General features: G+C 40.3%; 1 protein-coding gene across 1 annotated transcript in view; it reads left to right on the forward strand.

Annotated features, from left to right (window-relative positions):
- Nucleotides 1–19,006, forward strand: part of UBE3D (ubiquitin protein ligase E3D) — a 161,204-nt gene that overhangs the window by 10,673 nt on the left and 131,525 nt on the right. The window contains exons 3-4 of the mRNA XM_080664137.1: nucleotides 1,590–1,680; nucleotides 18,261–18,492. Of these exons, the coding sequence (XP_080520263.1) occupies nucleotides 1,590–1,680; nucleotides 18,261–18,492 (323 nt within the window). The remainder of the gene's footprint in view (nucleotides 1–1,589; nucleotides 1,681–18,260; nucleotides 18,493–19,006) is intronic.

The following is a 19,006-nucleotide window of genomic DNA, read 5'->3' on the forward strand; positions in this document are numbered from 1 at the left end:
GAACATGATTTTAGGGCCCATACTTAGGGGGTAAGGAGACTTTTCAGAATCAGAATTGGTTTATCACCTACCCATATTTTGTAACAGTTAATATGCAATTAGCAAAACTTGAACTATTTAAATTTTTTTTAAATCAGCAAGCATTATTGTTTAGTTTAGACTAGAGGACAAAATAAATTGACTGCTATGTGTTGTTTTGCATATAGTTTGCATTCATTGGTCTCCTGTTTCTTTACATTTCTAAAGCATGTTTTACTCAAATATCTGAAAAGGAAAGCTTTCAAAAGCTTGTTCTGTGGTGCATGAAAAGGTATGCGAAATAGTCCTCAGTACTTAATTGCTTTAGAGCTTTGCTCATAATAGGCACTGAATGAATAAATACTAGGTAGATGCATACTGATGTAAGCTTGAATCAGTCAGTATATTGCAGAAAGAGAGTTTTGAAAATCTTAGCATTCAGTGGTCATACGGGGTTTTAAAAAGTCAACTTTTCTATTGTAAGAACTTTCTTCTAGGGACTATAGTAAATGTATTGTTATACTACTTTGAATGTAACTTAGGTCAGATCATAACCTTGACATGGAACACAAATCTGATATAGCACAAGCATTAGGTTTATCCCCAGGTGGTAGTGCTCTCCCAGGATGCCCTGTATCTGAAAGTTCAGACTTGAACCTGAGCTAGAGGATCATGCTGGGTGACCAGCAGAGGGGAGTATTTCACTGAAAATTTGTTTACTGGTTCTGAAAAGAATATTTTGGATATCTTACCTAGGTCTACTTAATCTTACCATACATACAAAGTAACCTAAACCAAATTTAAATTGCTTGATTCTTATGGACATGACCTCATTTCTTTATATTTTTTTAATATGACACATTTTTGTGGGTGTTTTTCTGGGGAGGAGGGAATGAAAAAATTTTTTCTTTATGAATAAAATAAAGGAAACAGAACATACTGCCTTATGATGCACTTCACATAATGTAGGAAATATATGTTTTTCCACAGCTTTAATCAGAAATTGAGTTTTGCTTTTAGAAGATTGAATTCTTCTTAGGAGCCATTCCATTCTCAGGAACCTGTCCAATAGACCAGTTTCAAGATTCATTTTGTTTGTACATATTGGTAATATGCCAGAGTGGACATAAATCTTATCTAAATAAAATTAAACTTAAATGTAAAAGCTTTATTCACCAGCAGTCACAGTGATGAAAAACTATACCTCAGATGTAGCAGAAGAAAGCTGAGGATGGTTAAGTTCTGTGTAGTTAGCTTGATATGAAAGAAATAGCCCCTTTTTCTTCATCTTTAATGTTGGTGTTTATGGAATGAGAGAAATAACAGTGTGTTATATGAACAATCTGGGCAATACCTAGCTCCGGAACAAGCAAAATCTGTTGTTTTTGAAAACACTTCACAATATTTACTTCTGGTTGAGTCATCAGATAATACTAATTAAATGTGTACTTTTGGGTGCATCATAAACAGTATTTATTGATGGTAATTTATTGTGGCTATTACACTCTTATAAATATGTTAACATATTTGTCCCAAACCTCTAAGATTTCTCTGTCATTGATTTCCTTTAGAGCTGACTTCAATGTTTAATCAAAGTTCAGAAGCCCAAGACTGCTGCACATTTTATTGCCAATCCTGTGGTGAAGTCATAATAAGGGACAGGTAAGGAATGCGTCTAACATTGATTAATTCTGTACCTGGCAATGCTTTTCTCTTTCCTATCAGAATTTTTGAAGTAATCGCCAAGGGAACAGTGTATGACCTTAAAATGAGAGCCAGCTTAATGTCACTTTGAACAACAGCCATAAAACTCTCCAGCAGTCACAGAGCAGTTAAGTCTTCTCAGGCCGACCAGGGGGAACAATAGGATGCTGGCTTTGAGGGGGGAAGGCTTGGTTATCTTGGTGGAAGAGTGTTGATCACTGAAGCATCTCTCTTATAAAAACAGACTTGGGACCTATTGCATGTTTTATCCATCATGTTGGTGAATGAGGTTTTCCACATTAAATGACTAAAAAAGAAGGTTTTGCAACACAACTTTTTATTTGAACTATTTCTATTAGTGCCTGTATGAAATCCAGTTCCTATTTCCCTGCTTATTAAAACAGCATATAGAGAACACAAATTAACCTTTTCTTGATGATCAGGTTAACCTTATAACCTGTTCTTGCAGTGTGCTGTGATTACCCCACTGAGATGAAACGGGCTCTTTGCATTCCCAAGTTGTCTCCTTGAATCATTTCCCCATCTGCTCCCTTCCTCCTGTCAGCCTCCTTGTTTCCTGGGCAAAAACCCTTCCCCCTGAATTTTCAGCTTCTGATCACTCATACACGGGGAAGACAAATGAAAACCTTACACTTGTTAACAATATTTTAAAAAAGAATTTAGAGTTCTTTGTTTGGTGCATTTCCTCCAAGACAACCTGCTCCTCTTCCAGGGCTCCTTGTCTGAGGGCATGCAAACCTCTACTGTATCCTCAAGGTAGATTCCTGGTGGTATCTCTGGCTTCTTCCCTGTCCCCCATATATAGTCACTCACCTGCTGCTTTTGCTACTTCCTTCCCCGCATTTCTTACAAGTCCACATTCCTCTACCCTAGTGCCACCACCCCCCTCGAAGCTACTGTCTTCTCACCTAATAGCACTTGTTGCCAGCTTCCTATCTACTTAGCCTTCCTCCAGGTTCACCCTCTTCTGAACATTTCTACGCTATTGAGTGATTGTTCGCAAATGCAGCTGGCTCCCCTGTTCAAACCCTTCCACATCTTCCAAGATAAATTCCGTAAGACGTTAGCATGCCGTGCTAGGTCCTTTATGAGTTTGCTTCTATTTACCTTTCCACCCTCAACTTCCTTTCTTTGTCACCAAAACAACACACCATTATTTACACACATTTTGTGCACAGCTCTAGTGATCAGCCTGCGTCCCCCGACTCTCCATGCTTTTCTCCACCCTAGCTGGCTTAGTGAGAGCTGCTGTCTCCCGTGGAATGTACCCCATACCCTTATCTCCCTCAGGTTCACTCCTAAATTCAGCTGACAGGTCATCTACTGTTGAGAGCCTTCCCTGCTCACCACCCATAGTCTACTATAATCTCCCTCTAAGATTTATTTGCCTGTCTTCCTGACTAAACTGTAGGCTCTGGGGGTGAGGATAGTCTTATTGACCCCTATATCCCTTATCCCTACTCATATTTAGAGTGCAGTGTACTCTAGTAGCAAGTAGTACAGACTCAGAAACCAGACAGTCTAAGCTCACATACACCATTTCCTGGATGTGACCCTTGGCTAGTTACTTAACCACTCCATGCCTCAATATCCTTATTACAAACACATAGATAACAATAGGAGCTACCTCGTAGGGTTGTCTGGAGGAGCCAATGAATTTAAGTGTTTATAACCAAGTTTGGGACATGTTAAGCAGTATGTGGTAGCTGCTGCTGCAATTATTTCTACCATCATCATTATCAAGATCTCCAGCATCGGGCATCATGCCTGGTGAATAGTGCACTTACAATAAATTCTTGCTGGGTTGAATTAAATAAACGTTAGGGTGTTTATTTTGGCCTTCTGCCATCCTCTCTTGCTTGCTTTATGATTTCTGGCAGTGCCCCAGGTAGATGAGATAGCAGAAAGTTATGTTGGTGGAAATGGGAGGTTGTGAAGGAAGCATCCTCTGAATGATTACCTTGGATGAGAAATGAGGTGATTCTCAATCTGTAGAGGAGAGAATGTTCTTGATCAAATTAGCGGAGGCTGAAGTTGCTGCAGAGTGTGCACTCCGTGATAGGCTTACCTTAGCCTGAGAGGGTCAGAGAATCCCCATTTACATTGTGGGTTAACCAAGAAAGTTTTCCTTGTCTCAGTCTACTTCAGGCTTTGGTTTAATTCCCATGTAAAGTTTCCTAAACACGCATGCCTGTACAACAATGAGTGACCTAGTAGTTACAGCAGGAACAAGTGAAATTCAGTTTAACAGTATTTCCTGGTGCTGCTTACAGTAAAGGTTATATTCATTCATTATTGGCTGGTATTTCATTGGAAAAGGGTGATGGATATGAGAAACCTTTATCTGTAGTCCCCATTTTCCTATTAAGGAACTGCACCTTCTGTTTTGTGTCAATCCTTTTTTACAATTGTGGGATTGGGAACTAGAAGGGTTTAGAGAGGCTAACGCTGAAAGACTGTATTTGCACTCCCTAATCCTGACCACTAGGAGGCCCTGTAGTGTGGAAGTGAGAGTGGGAGAGTGGAACCAAGGTTTGAACTCCAGCTTCACCACTTCGTAGCTGGGGAACCTGTGCCTATTTCCTCAGCTTCTTTTTTAAATTAACATTATAGGTTTCAAGTGTACAATTCTGTAATACATCACCTGTAAATTGCATTGTACACTCATCACCCATAGTCTAATCTCCCTCTGTCACCATATATTTAACCCCTTTTACCATCTTTATCCTCTAGTCCCCTTAATACCGCTGTCTGTGTCTATGAGTTTGTTCTTTTTTAAAAAAATATATTTTATTGATTTTTTACAGAGAGGAATAGAGAGTTAGAAACATCGATGAAAGAGAAACACCGATCAGCTGCCTCCTGCATACCTTCCACTGGGGATGTGCCCGCAACCAAGGTACATGCCCTTGACCGGAATCGAACCTGGGACCTTTCAGTCCACAGGCCAACGCTCTATCCACTGAGCCAAACTGGTCAGGGCGTATGAGTTTGTTCTTTGTTGTTTTCTGTTTTATATCCACATATGAGTGGTTTATATGTGGTTCTTGTCCTTTTCTGCCGACTCTTTAACATGATAGATCCACCCATGTTGTCGCAAATGGCAGTATTTTATCCTTTCTTATGTCTGAGTAGTATTCTATTGTACGTATGGACCACATTTCCTTTATGAAATTGCCTATCCAAGCACACTTAGGTTGTTTCCATGTCTTGGCTATCACGACTAATGCTGTAATGAATATAGGGGTACATGTATCTTTATGAATCTATGTTTTTAAAATTTGGGGGTAGATACCCAGAAGTCAGCTTTTTCTTAAGTAGACATAATGAGGCCTATTTTCCAAATTTGTGAAGAGAGTTAAAGGCTGTCACACAGAATATTAATGCTCAACAGGCTCTTTTTTATTGGTTCTATAGACTCCTTCCACTCACTTTTCCATAATTGGTCTTATCAGCAAACTAGTAAATTACCTTGTTTAGTTTCTTAAGCCTTTTTAGTTTACTATACTGCATTTTTTAGGTATGCCAGGGAAATGATCCACCTTTCTCCCTTTTTTTTTTTTTAAATAAATCTTTATTGTTCAGATTATTACAGTTCCTCTGTTTTCCCCACATAACTCCCCTCCACCCGGTTCCCACCCCACCCCATGACCTTCCCCTCCCCGTACTGTCCTCATCCATAGGTGTATGATTTTTGTCCAATCTCTTCCCGCACCCCCCACACCCTTTTCCCCTCTGCATTTTGGCTGCTTCCCTGTGTTGATAGAGTGGCTTTGTGTGCTAGGTGTCCTATAGGGCCCAGTGGCTCAGCCTTCCCAGTTACCTGAGGTGGACACTCTTGGTGCACCCCTTTGTGGGCTGTGTGCACAGTCTTGTTGTAGTTAAGCCTTGACTGTCAGTCCACTCCCTTTTTATGCCCCTGATTCTATTATATTCACCAGTTTATTCTGTTCATCAGGTTTTTTTATTCACTTGATTTTTGGATTCACTTGTTGATAGATATATATTTGTTCATAATTTTTATCTTTACCTTTTTCTTCTTCTTCCTCTTCTTAAGAATACCTTTCAGCATTTCATATAATACTGGTTTGGCGGTGATGAACTCCTTTAGCTTTTTCTTATCTGTGAAGCTCTTTATCTGCCCTTCAATTCTGAATGATAAATTTGCTGGGTAGAGTAATCTTGGTTGTAGGTTCTTGCTGTTCATCACTTTGAATATTTCTTGCCACTCCCTTCTGGCCTGCATAGTTTCTGTTGAGAAATCAGCTGACAATCATATGGGTACTCCCTTGTAGGTAACTAACTGTTTTTCTCTTGCTGCTTTTAATATTCTCTCTTTGTCTTTTGTTCTTGGCATTTTAATTATGATGTGTCTTGGTGTGGTCCTCTTTGAATTCCTTTTGTTTGGGGTTCTCTGCACTTTCTAGACTTGTAAGTCTATTTCTTTCACCAGGTGGGGAAGTTTTCGGTCATTATTCCTTCAAATAGGTTTTCATTATCTTGCTCTCTCTCTTCTTCCTTCTGGCATCTCCATAATTCGGATGTTGGTACGCTTGAAGTTTTCCCAGAGTCTTCTTACACTATCTTCATATTTTTGGATTCTTTTTTCTTTTTTCTTTTCCAGTTGGGTGTTTTTTGCTTCTTTGTATTTCAGATCTTTGACTTGATTCTTGCGATCCTCAAGTGAATCCAAAAATCGAGTTGGATCTCTGTATATTATTTTTTATTTCAGTCAGTGTATGCTTAATTTCTAGTTGGTCCTTTTTCATGTCCTCGAGGGTATTACTAAATTTATCGGTGGTTTCTAGACAATTCTTGTAAAACCATATAACCATGGTTTTGAACTCTATATCCTCCATTTCTTTCATTTGTGACCTGTTTCTTTGTCTTCGCATTTTGGTTGCTTCCCTGAGTTGATAGAGTGGCTTTGTGTGCTAGGTGTCCTCTAGGGCCCAGTGGCTCAGCCTCCCCAGTTACCTGAGGTGGACACTCTTGGTGCACCCCTTTGTGGGCTGTGTGCACAGTCTTGTTATAGTTAAGCCTTGATTGCTGTTGGTATCACTGGGAGGAACTGACCTCCAGGCCAATTGGCTGTGAGGATCAGCTGTGTCTATGCTGGAAACACCCTTATGAGGCAAGACTTGCTTCAGTGGGGCTTTGGTGCTCACTGAGTTTGCCCCCTGAGTGTGTCCCTTATGGATCTGAGGAGTTGTAATCTGGATGGTCCCACTCTGACCCCTGGGTACACTGGCTCTTAGATCTCCAAGGAGGTGCTAATTTAGCCTCTGCCTGAGGCCACCCAGCAGGAGCTACGGAGGGATATGCAGATTCCCCTTCTTTGTTTGGGTTTTGGAGGTGCCCATATGAGGCCCAGCTGTGAAGCAATGCAAGCTGCTGTGGGGTCTTGGGCCTTGTTTTGGATATTCTGGGTCTCTCTGACTCACCTGCAGTTTGTTAGGTAATTTCAGATTTCAAAGGACCAGGCCATTCATATGCAAAAGCCTCTGCGCACAGCTTGGGTGGGGCGGGGTCTCAGGGCGGAGCAAACAGCAATGGCTTCCGTCAGCCCTGCCCTAAGAGGCCCCGGGTCTCAGTGTCCCTTGGTAATTACTGCAAGCACCTCTGAGAGAAAGCCGCCCTCGAGTTCTGCCCGATGCCAGACAGCCCAGTTTCTCCCCGTATGAGTCTGGGTCCCCAGAGTCTTGCCCGAAACTGGAATTCAGAGCAGTTGGGAGCTTGTGTCTCCCTCCGGCTTGAAAAAGCCAGCCGCGTACTCAGTTGCCAGCCCTTTCCACGCGCACCTCCACCTCTGTACCTCTGCCTTTACTTCCGCAGCTCCTCTGAGTCTCAGTGTGCTTTTCTCTTTCCTTCTAGTTGTAGAATTTCCACTCAGCCAGCCTTCCTGTGGTTCTGGATGATGTCCATTTTGTCTTTTAGTTGTAGTTTTGAAGTGGTTGTGCAAGGCAGCAAGTTCAGGTGTTTACCTATGCCGCCATCTTGGTTTCTCCTCCTTTCTCGCTTTTTGTTTGACTTAGCCCTTGCCTCACGTTAGCTTACGTTTTACTCTTAGGCAGTACGCCCTATGACTTTGTTTTATGGAAAAACATGATTCCTCCAGTATCTGCACAAGGATTTCATGTTGACTGTGTGCATTAAGCCCAGTGGTCTTCTCATTCCCCGCCCCTGCCCCCCCATACCCAGTTATCTGTTTTACACAGTGATTAGGGCATCTTCTGTTCTTATTATGTAGAAAATAAAACCAAAAGTATTTCAAAAGAGACTTGAATGTGCTATAATCAAAATTAACTAATTGTAGTCATCTTGTCATCTTTACCAAGAAAACACCTTGGAATATGTTGATTTTTCTGCACTGGGAACCCCTCTAATAGGAGCAATGGAGCAGACCTAAGATCTGCTGTACTGGCTAACCTTTTCATCTGGGAACAAATCAGTTTAGTTCTCTGGGCCTCAGTTTCCTCATCGGTGATTAGTGAATCTCATAAAGTTGTACCTGGGTTATGTGATTTGTGTAATTTGGATACTGCAAGACTAATGCTGTTCCTTTATTTCCTTGTCAAGCAAATTATAGAAGTAAGGTGCAGAGGACTGTTTAACCTATTAAGACTAATTAATGGCTTTAATACTTATTAGTACCAGGGCACTGAAAATCTAAGTGTAGTAGTAGTCTTTTTTCTTAATTTAGGAGTACATGCTCTTAGCCATTTGTTTTGGTATTTGAAAATAAATACTGCCTTGCTTCTTTACAAGAAAATGTCCCATTTGCATTTTTACTAGTTCAGCAGAGTTTTACTATAAAAATTGTTTTGAACATATACAATTTTTTATTATGTTCTTGTTGAGACTCACAGGCCTTAATATAAAGCAGCAATAATAACAAAATTTACTTCTTTGTGAATAGTCTTAGAAACAACTAAATGGTCATTGCATTTGGAATTTATGTCTTTGAGAAATAAATTCATGTCAGACTTGAATTACATCAGTTGGCCACACTTTCAAACATATGTCTTTTGATTTTCAGTCCATTTGAGAGGTCTCCTGAGGTCTTTGGAGAGGCCCTCCCCATTCCACCTGCACCAGCAGAGCTAGGTGTCAGCCCAGCACCTCATGAGGGCATTGAAACTCTAGAAGGAAACATGCAAAATGGACTTTATTGAAACACTAGAGGCCCAATGCACAAAATTCATGCAAGAGTAGGCCTTCCTTCCCCCAGCTGCTGGCACTGGCTTCCCTCTGGCATCCAAGACCCGGACTTCGCTCGCAGCTCTGGCTTCATCCAGAAGGTCTGGAAGGACATCCAGTCTAATTAGCATATTACTCTTCTATTATTATAGGTTAAGAGATGTCACAATATCCAACCAGTTGATTGGTCTACTTGACAGACCAGCTGTAATTGTAGCTTAAAAAGATCTGTTCCCGTGAATACCGTCACTTTTTTATGAACGAGAACAAAGAAGTGAAAAAGAGAACAGGCACAAACTGGATTATTAGTAATAACTGTACAGACTTTTGGAATAAAATGATTATACTTTTATGGATCTAGTTATACTATGTTCATAATGGTAATAAAATGCAAAGTTAGGTTCATAGGTTTGGAACCTACCTGTTGGATAATGCCAGTTGAATTTATCCAAATCCCAGCAGCCATATTTTGAGCTTTAGACATTTGGTGTTATTCTTAAAATGCTTAATGTCTGCTTGGTTGTAATTCAATCTGTAAAAGCTCTATGGTGTTACCATTGTTATTTTCACTGATTAATGCTTGATTCTAAAGTTAAAGGACATTTCATTTTCTGGTCTATATGTTTAAGTTTTAAATACTCATTAATCAGTTTTGATTAAAAGTATCTATTTTAATTTATTTTTTCCAAAAGCTTATGCTTAAGATGCATTAAAAATAATTAGCCCTGTGAAATATTCCATTGGTATTTTAATAGGGATTGCATTGAATTTATAGACTGCTTTGGATACTATGGGGATATTAATGATGTTGATTTTATCAATCTATGAACACAGTATATTCTTCCACTTGTTTATATCTTCCTCTCTTTTTTCAACATCCTGTATTTTTCAGAGTACAGGTCTTTTACCTCCTTGGTTAAGTTTATTCCTAAGTTTCTTAATTTTTTGTTACAATAGTAAATGGGATTGTTTTTTTAATTTCTCTTTCTTCTCCAAAGTAGACATACAGAAGGCCAAGAGATATATGAAAAAAATGCTCACAGTCATTAATCATCCGAGAGATTCAAATCAAAAGGACAATGAGATATCATCTCACACTTGTCAGAATGGCTGTCATCAACAAATGATAAGTTCTGGCAAGGATGTGGAGAAAAAGGAACCCTCTTGCACTACTGGTGGGAATGCACACTGGTGCAGCCACTATGGAAAACAGTATGGAGTTCTTTCAAAATATTAAAAATGCAACCGCCATTTGACCCAGTGATCCCACTTTTAGGAATATATCCTAAGAAACCTGAAATACCAATCAGAAAGAATATATGCACCCCTCTATTCATAGAAGCACAATTTACAATAGCTAAGATCTGGAAATAGTCCACATGCCCATTAGTAGATGAGTGGATAAAAGAGCTGTGGTACATTTACACCATGGAATACTATATACCTGGACAAAAGAAGGATCTCTTACCCTTTGAGACAGCATGGAGGGACCTGGAGATTATTGTGCCAAGTGAAATAAGCTACTCAGATAAAGATAAATATCACATGATCTCACTCATATGTGGAATCGAACAAAATAAACTGATGAATAAAATAGAACTAGAGATAGAAGCATGGAACAGACAGTGGAATCTCAGAGGGAAGGTGGGGGTGGGGGTTGGGGAGAGATTAACCATAGCCCATGCATACGCATAGCCCATGGACACAGACAATAGTGTAGTGAAGGCCTGGGAGGGGTGGGTGTGGAGTGGAAGGGGTCAATGGGAATAAAAAATGGGTGGCATCTGTAATACTTTCAACAATAAAAAAACTTTTAAAAAATTAGGAAATTTTAATTTATTAGAAACATGTTGCTCTACATCTTAGAATCTTAAGCTGAGAGAAAATTTAAGAGATCATTTCACTCTTTTTCTGAGTTTCTGCCCATTTTTACCTTAAAACGACTGTGAGAAAAAAAGTATCTATTTTGTTGTGAAAGTTCTGGAAAGTAGATCAGAGTTTCGGTTTTCAGTACAGCTGTGATTAAAATACATCTTTTGTTCTTAAAAGTTTTGTTCTTTCAAAACATCAGAAATACCTTCCCCCCTCTGAAAAATGCAGATTCTTTTCTCACAGAGTTATAGGAAGTATTAGATGGAAAAGCTGTATGTAGTGCCCACTAGAGGTCTTCTAAGTTTAACTACACATTCAGACTCAACACCACCACAGGCCACATTTCTTGCCACCAGGGCAGTATCAGGAGTTCCTCTGAGCAGGAGTCTTGCAGCAGTTCAAACAGGTGACAGTTCATATACCTGTATGGGGACTGTAGACTGCCTGTGTGCATGGTTCTAGATACAAAGGTCAAGATCCATATCGTAGTTGCTCACAAAGGACTGCATTCGGGGAAGTCCAACGTGTGGCATGCTCATCAGATTTTTACAACTCATTTATATTTCCTGCCAGTCCAAATGTACGATACCAATCAGGGATCGTTTTTTACCATAAGCAGTGTTGCCTAGCAATATAATTTCTTTTTAAATAAATCTTTATTCAGATTATTACAATTACAATTGTTTCTCCTTTTCCCCCCATAGCTCCCCTCCACCCGGTTCCCACCCCACCTTCTGCCCTTACCTCCCCCCTACTGTCCTCATCCATGGGTATATGATTTTTGTCCAGTCTCTTCCTGAACTCCCCCATACCCCTTTCCCCCTGAGAATTATCAGTCCACTCTCTTTCTATGCCCCTGATTCTATTATATTCACCAGATTATTCTGTTCCTCAGGTTTTTAATTCACTTGATTTTTAGGTTCACTTGTTGATAGATATGTATTTGTTGTTCATAATTTTTATCTTTACTTTTTTCTTCTTCCTCTTCTTTAAGAATACCTTTCAGCATTTCATATAATACTGGTTTGGTGGTGATGAACTCCTTTAGCTTTTTCTTATCTGTGAAGCTCTTTATCTGCCCTTCAATTCTGAATGATAGCTTTGCTGGGTAGAGTAATCTTGGTTGTAGGTTCTTGCTATTCATCACTTTGAAAATTTCTTGCCACTCCCGTCTGGCCTGCATAGTTTCTCTTAAGAAATCAACTGACAATCGTATGGGTGCTCCCTTATAGGTAATTAACTGTTTTTCTCTTGCTGCTTTTAAGATTCTCTCTTTGTCTTTTGCTCTTGGCATTTTAATTATGATGTATCTTGGTGTGGTCCTCTTTGGATTCCTTTTGTTTGGGGTTCTGTGCGCTTCCTGGACTTGTAAGTCTATTTCTTTCATCAGGTGGGGGAAGTTTTCGGTCATTATTTCTTCAAATAGGTTTTCAGTATCTTGCTCTCTCTCTTCTTCTGGCACCCCCATAATTCTGATGTTGGTACGCTTGAAGTTGTCCCAGAGTCTTCTTACACTATCTTCAACTTTTTGGATTTTTTTTTCTTTTTTCTTTTTCGGTTGAGTGTTTTTTGCTTCTTTGTATTTCAATTCTTTGACTTGATTCTTGTGTTCCTCTAGTCTGTTGTTGGGTCTCTGTATACTATTTTTTATTTCAGTCAGTGTATGTTTAATTTCTAGTTGGTCCTTTATCATATCTTCGAGGGTCTCGTTATATTTATCGGCCTTTTCTAGGATATTCTTGAAAAGCCTTATAACCGTGGTTTTGAATTCTATATCCAGTCGTTTGTTTTCCTCCATTTCTTTCATTTGTGATCTGATTCTTTGACGCCGCATTTTCACTGCTTCCCTGGATTGGTAGGGTAGATTTGTGTGCTAGGTTTCCTATATGGCCCAGTGGGTCGGCCTCCCCAGTTAACCTGAGGTGGACACTCTTGGTGCACCCCTTTGTGGACTGTGTGTACAGCCTTGTTGTAGTTAAGTCTTGATTGTTGTTGGTATCACTGGGAGGAATTGACCTCCAGGCCAGTTAGCTGTAAGGATCAGCTGTGTCTACGCTGGGAGAAGTTCGGTGCTGGAGACAGCCTTATAGGATTAGACTTGCCAAATTGCAATAGCCTCTGTGCTCAGCTTGGATGGGGTGGAGTCTCAGGGCGGAGCAGACAGTCTTGGCTTCCAGTCAGCCTTGCCCTTGCATGCGTGCGCACCTGCAGACCTCTGCCTTCCCCGGCTCCCGAGTCTCCGCCCGAGAGTCCAGATTTTCCCCCCGTAAGAGCGTGGGTCCCCAGGGGCTCGCCTGGAACTGGGGTTCAGTGCAGTCAGAATTGGGGTTCAGTGCAGTCAGGAGCTTCGGACTCCCTTCTGCTAGGGAAAGCCTGTGGCAACCTCCGCAGCCTTTGTGCACACTGGCGCACGTGCCTCCAGAACCCTGCCTGCCGGGGCTCCCCCGGGTCTCCGAGTCTCTGGGTGCCTATCTCTCTACCTGACAGTCCAGACTCCCCCTGTATGAGCCTGGGTCCACGGGGTTTCGCCCGGAACTGGGGTTCAGTGCAGTTAGAACTGGGGTTCAGTGCGGTCGAGGGCTTCCTTCCCCCTTCCGCCAGAGAAAGTCAGCCAGGCTCTCAGCCACCCTTCCTCTCTGCGTGCACAAAGACCCTTTGCCGTACCTCCAATTCTCTGTGAGCTTTTCTCTTTCCTTCTAGTTGTAGAATTTTCACTCAGCCAGCTTTCCTGTGGTTCTGGATGGTGTCCGTTCTGTCTTTTAGTTGTAGTTTTGAAATTGTTGTGCGAGGCAGCAGTTTAGGTGCTTACCTATGCCGCCATCTTGGTTTCTCCCGCCTAGCAATATAATTGATGCCTACCATCTACTTGGTTTCCAGAGGAACAGAACTAGGTGGTTAAACCAAACGTCAGATTCTCAAGAAGGCAAGAAAAAGATTTGTTAACTCTTTCATCTCAGTATGCAACAGACCCAGCCAGGGACCTCACATATTAAAGTTATCAAAATATGCTTGCTCATTCCTTGAACAAATATTTAAGAGCTTACACTATGAGTCAGGCACTGTGCCCGACACGAGGAATGCAATGGTGAGTTAAACAGATATGGTGCCATCTTCATATTGTTTCCTCCACCCAGTGATGCCTTCATTTCTTCCATTGCCTAGAGAACTCCTATTTATCCTTCAGATGTCAGCTCTCAGGGGTCCTCAAACTTTTTAAACAGGGGGCCAGTTCACTGTCCCTCAGACTGTTGGAGGGCCGGACTATAGTTAAACAAACTATGAACAAATTCCCATGCGCACTGCAGGCCCGGGACGAGTCGGCTGCTAAGCAGGACAGGCAGCGGCACCCAGCGGGACGGATAAATGTCCTCGGCGGGCTGCATGTGGCCCGTGGGCTGTAGTTTGAGGACGCCTGGCTCAGATGTTCCTTCTTCTCTGAAGTCCATGTGTGCTTTACCCCTCTAGCACTTTGTACATATTGCCCTGAGTTCATGGATTGGTTTTGTGAATCCATAAATGAGTCTTCTAAAGTAATACATCAATTATGTGTGTAAGTGGGAATGTATGTTTGAAGGGGCTATAAAGCTTTCATCAAATGTTCAAAGGAGTTTGAGCTGTCCCCTCCCCCTCCGCCCTATAAGAATTTAGAACAACTACTCTGTTACGCGCATTTATTATATGATGATTTTATTATTTGTTTATAGGTCTGTATCTCCTACTAGAACATAAGTACCTTGAGATAAGAGACTGTATGTATTAATATTTTTGTCAGCAGAATGCCTGGTTCATAGTAAACTTTTAGAAAATGTATGTTGAAAGAATCACTTCTTAATATTTGTAACAGGCTCAGCAGCTTGAATAATGCTAGTGGGGCATCATTTCTAATTTGAAAGGGAACATTTTCCCTTATATTAAACTAAAATTAGTCTTTCTTGTTCTCAGCTCTGTCCTCTGGAGTTCTAAATTAAATGTCTTCCATATTGTAATTGCCCTTTTATGAGACTCATGGATGACTGGGGAATCAAAGAAAAAGGAAATGATTAAAAAATGATACATGTGCATCTTAAATATTTTAATTTAAAACATGCAAATGTTCATTAATTTACTAGTATTCTATTATGGAACCAATATCTTTCTGTTGAATATGACTCCACTGTTGTGTAGCTTTTTTCTCTTAAGCCATCAAAAATTCATCATCTATAATTTCCAGGTTTCTTTAAAGTGAAATGAAAAATTGGACACTGTTGAAACAATTTGATACCAGAATTTTTCTAATTTTTTTTCTTTTTCTCCCTCTCCCCAGTGTTCTATAGTTATATATCCCACATCCCACCAGTGATTTTCATTACAACTAGCTTTCATCTAGTCTGAAATTTTAGTTTTTAGAGAAATAGCAACAACACATATTTCTTTGGATTACATACTATTTAAATTACGTAACTAGTATAGCATGTATAAGTGGCATAAATAGGTCTGTGATCAAACAAAATTGACTCTTATTAAGTACATAGTTCAACAGATAGGAGTGAAGTGTGTAAGTAGTCAGCATGCTTTAAGCTTCACAGTGCTCATAGACATTAGAAAGAACTTGAGCAAGTTTCTCTTCTAGGTTTCTTTCAGGATGAATTATTTTGAAATTTTCTCGTTATCCTGCTCTCATTTCTTCTCCCCTTAGACCAGTGGTTCTCAATCTGTGGGTCGTGACCCACAGGTTGAAAACCGCTGCTGTAGAGTCTAAAACCATCGGAAAACACAGATATTTACATTACGATTCATTAACAGTAGCAAAACTACAGTTATGAAGTAGCAACGAAAATAATTTTATGGTTGGGGGTCACCACAACATGAGGAACTGTATTAAAGGGTGGCGGCATTAAAAAGGTTGAGAACCACTGCCTTAGACGACTGATCTTCCTAACTTAGAGTAGAATGGAAGTAAACCATCTTTGGCTTTCCTCCTGGTAAAGTCTCAGCTGTCTGTTGTTGTCCAGCAAATAAATGAAGCCATTAAATCACACACACACACACACACACACACACACACACACACACACACACACACACACACACACACACACACACCCTGATAGCTAATATAAGGGACTACTTAATTATAAGGATGTTCTAAGAATAAAAAATAATGGCAGAGTAGCGCTTAATTTCTCTCCCCTTGAGTGTGGCCTGGACTTTATGACTCACTTCCAAGTGATATAGGAAGAGTATGAAAAAGGAGAAATAGTGGCTTTATTTGTGGAGAAACCTAGCAGATTCCATCTTAACCAAGCAATCAAGATTAGCATCACCAGGGATAAGTCATGTTGATAAGGTGTACCCTCTGATATGATGTGATGAGAAGTGCACTTTACCTCTGGTATGCTTCCCCAGAACCCATAACACCAGTCTAATCTTGAGAAAATATCGGACAAACTCAATTGAGGGAGAGTCTATAAAATACCTGATTGGTACTTTTTAAAAATCTCAAGGTCCTGAAAAATAAGAGAGACTGAGAAATTGTCACAGATCAGAGGAGACGAGGGCACCATGATGACTAAATAAATGCAGTGTTTTATCATGAATTGGATCCTGGGACAGAAAAATAGTTCATTAGTGGAAAAACTAGGGAAATCCAGATAAAGTCTGTGCTTTTGACAAATCTCCCATGATTATGTAAGATGTTAGCATTAGGGAGAGCTGGCTGAAATGTATATGAGAACTATCTGTACTGGTTTTGTACCTTTTCTGTAAATCTAAAATTACTCCAAACCATTTATTAAAAATAGTGGGTGAAATCATTTAAAAAAAAGGCTTAAGTGATTTGAAATTTAAGACATGTGAACTAAATTAAAAGGCAATAATACACAAAAATATTTGTCACTGATGTTAGACAAAGGACTAATATTCTTAACATAGAATATACTTTACAAATTAATAAGAATATATTAATACCTCATTGGAAAGTAATCACTGATCACAATTTACAGAAGAAACAGTGATCAAGAAATATAAAAGCGCTGAAACCGGTTTGGCTCAGTGGATAGAGCGTCAGCCTGTGGACTGAAGGGTCCCAGGTTCGATTCCGGTCAGGGGCATGTACCTTGGTTGCAGGCGCATCCCCGGTGGGGGGTGTACAGGAGGCGGCTGATCGATGTTTCTCTCTCATAGATGTTTCTAACTCTCTATCCCTCTCCCTTCCTCTCTGTAAAAAATCAATAAAATGTATTTTAAAAAAAAGAAATATAAAAGCTAGTTCAATCACACCAGTAATTAAAGAATTGCCAATTAAAGCAGTATTGGAGCCCTGGCCAGTGTACTCCGTTGATTGGAGCGTCATCCCGTACACCAAAAGGTGGCGGGTTTGATTCCCAGTCAGAGCACATAACTAGGCTGAGGGTTTGATCCCAAGTCAGGGCATGTGCAGGAGGCAACCAATCAATGTTTCTCACATCAATATTTCTCTCTCCCTCTCACTCTTGCTCTCTCTCTCCTTCCCTCCCTCCCTTCTTCTCTCCTTCCTTTCCTCTCTCTCTAAAAATAAATAATTTTTTTTTTAAAAAAAGCAGTATTGGAAACATTTTCACCATTACATGAAAAAAAATTATAGTATTCAATTTTGAAGAAGGTAAGTGGAAGAATTATAGATTGGCATAGCCTTTCTGAAAAGCAGTTGGCCAATATAGGTATTGGGTTTAAAAATATGCATACCAGCCGTGGCCGGGTGGCTCATTTGGTGGAAGCATCATCTTGTACACCAAAAGGCTTTAGGTTCAATTTATGGTCAGGGCACATACCCAGGGCACATATCCAGGTTGTGGGTTTGATCCCTGTTCAGGGTGCATGCGGGAGGCAACCAATCGTGTTTCTCTCTCATATCAATGTTTATCTTGCTCGAAATTAAATGAATTGTGATCAATGATTATTTTCCATTTGTGCTTTTAATCTCACACAAGATTATTTTCCCATAAGAATGTTCACCACAAGATTGTTAATAATGAGAAGCTCAAAACCCAAATATCTATCAATGAGGGAATTATCTAAAAGTTTTGGCATTCCTATAGAATAGAATGCAGTCATTAAGAATCATGATTATAACTAAATAAAACAATGAAAGCAACATGCAGTTTGTACATATTCTGTGGTCTCAGACTTTATATGCGTGTGCATAGCTTTGTCTCTTGAAAGGATGGCAAGGAAATATGCCATCTTGTACAGAGCAGTTACTTGTCCTTGGGTGGTAAGGAAAGGAAGATTTTTGTTTTCTTTAAATCTCTCTGTCTTTTCAAAATTGTCTGTGGTGAGTTGTATATACTTTTGTAATGCAGAGGGAGAAATAAACACTGTAGACAATTAGATTAATGAGGGTTTTTTTCATCTTTCATGCTGTAAATTAAGAAACTGTCACATTTCTATTTTGTTCTGTAAAGCGTAGTTTTTCCTCTTTCCCCTAGGAAGCTCCTCAGGGTGCTCCCATTGCCAGCGGAGAACTGGGGAGCTCTAGTTGGAGAATGGTGTTGCCATCCGGACCCCTTTGCTAATAAGCCACTTCATCCGCGAGAGAACGACTGTTTTATTGGAGACTCTTTCTTCTTGGTGAAGTTAAGAAGTGATACGTGGCAGCCAAGTCCTCAAGTAGCTCCAGAGGAGACGCACTGTCTTTCTTCTGAGAACCATTTTAAATCGGTAAAATACCTTTTCTGAATACTTGATGCTAATTTAACAGCTGTGGGCAAACGACGGCCCGCGGGCCGGATCCGGCTATTCTATCTGGTTCTCTTGCTCTCCCCTCCGCTCCTTTACTTTGAATTTGTATTAGTTCACACTCCATCCATGCTTTTGTTCCGGTCCTCTGGTCCAGTTTAAGAACCCATTGTGGCCCTCGAGTCAAAAAGTTTGCCCACCCCTGGCTTAGAAAGTGGTTTCTCCCATCTTTTCATCTTTTCTTAATTCAGATATGTCATACAGACTGTTCTAAAGACCAAAACAGCCCACAGGGGCGCAGGATGAAGGGGAGAGAATTTCTTCATGTCTAGAATTGGGAATGTACCATTTTACAAACCCAAATGCCCTGCTTACTTTCTTATTTTGAGGACAATATTCCATAATCCACGTACATTTTATCCTCATCAGTCTGATTTAACTTAAAATTGTTCTCTTGCTCCAGGATAGCTACTACAGTTAGGTTCATAGTCTAGAC

The sequence above is a fragment of the Plecotus auritus genome, assembly GCF_963455305.1.
Source record: "Plecotus auritus genome assembly, chromosome: 4".
Classification (NCBI taxonomy): Eukaryota; Metazoa; Chordata; class Mammalia; order Chiroptera; family Vespertilionidae; genus Plecotus; species Plecotus auritus.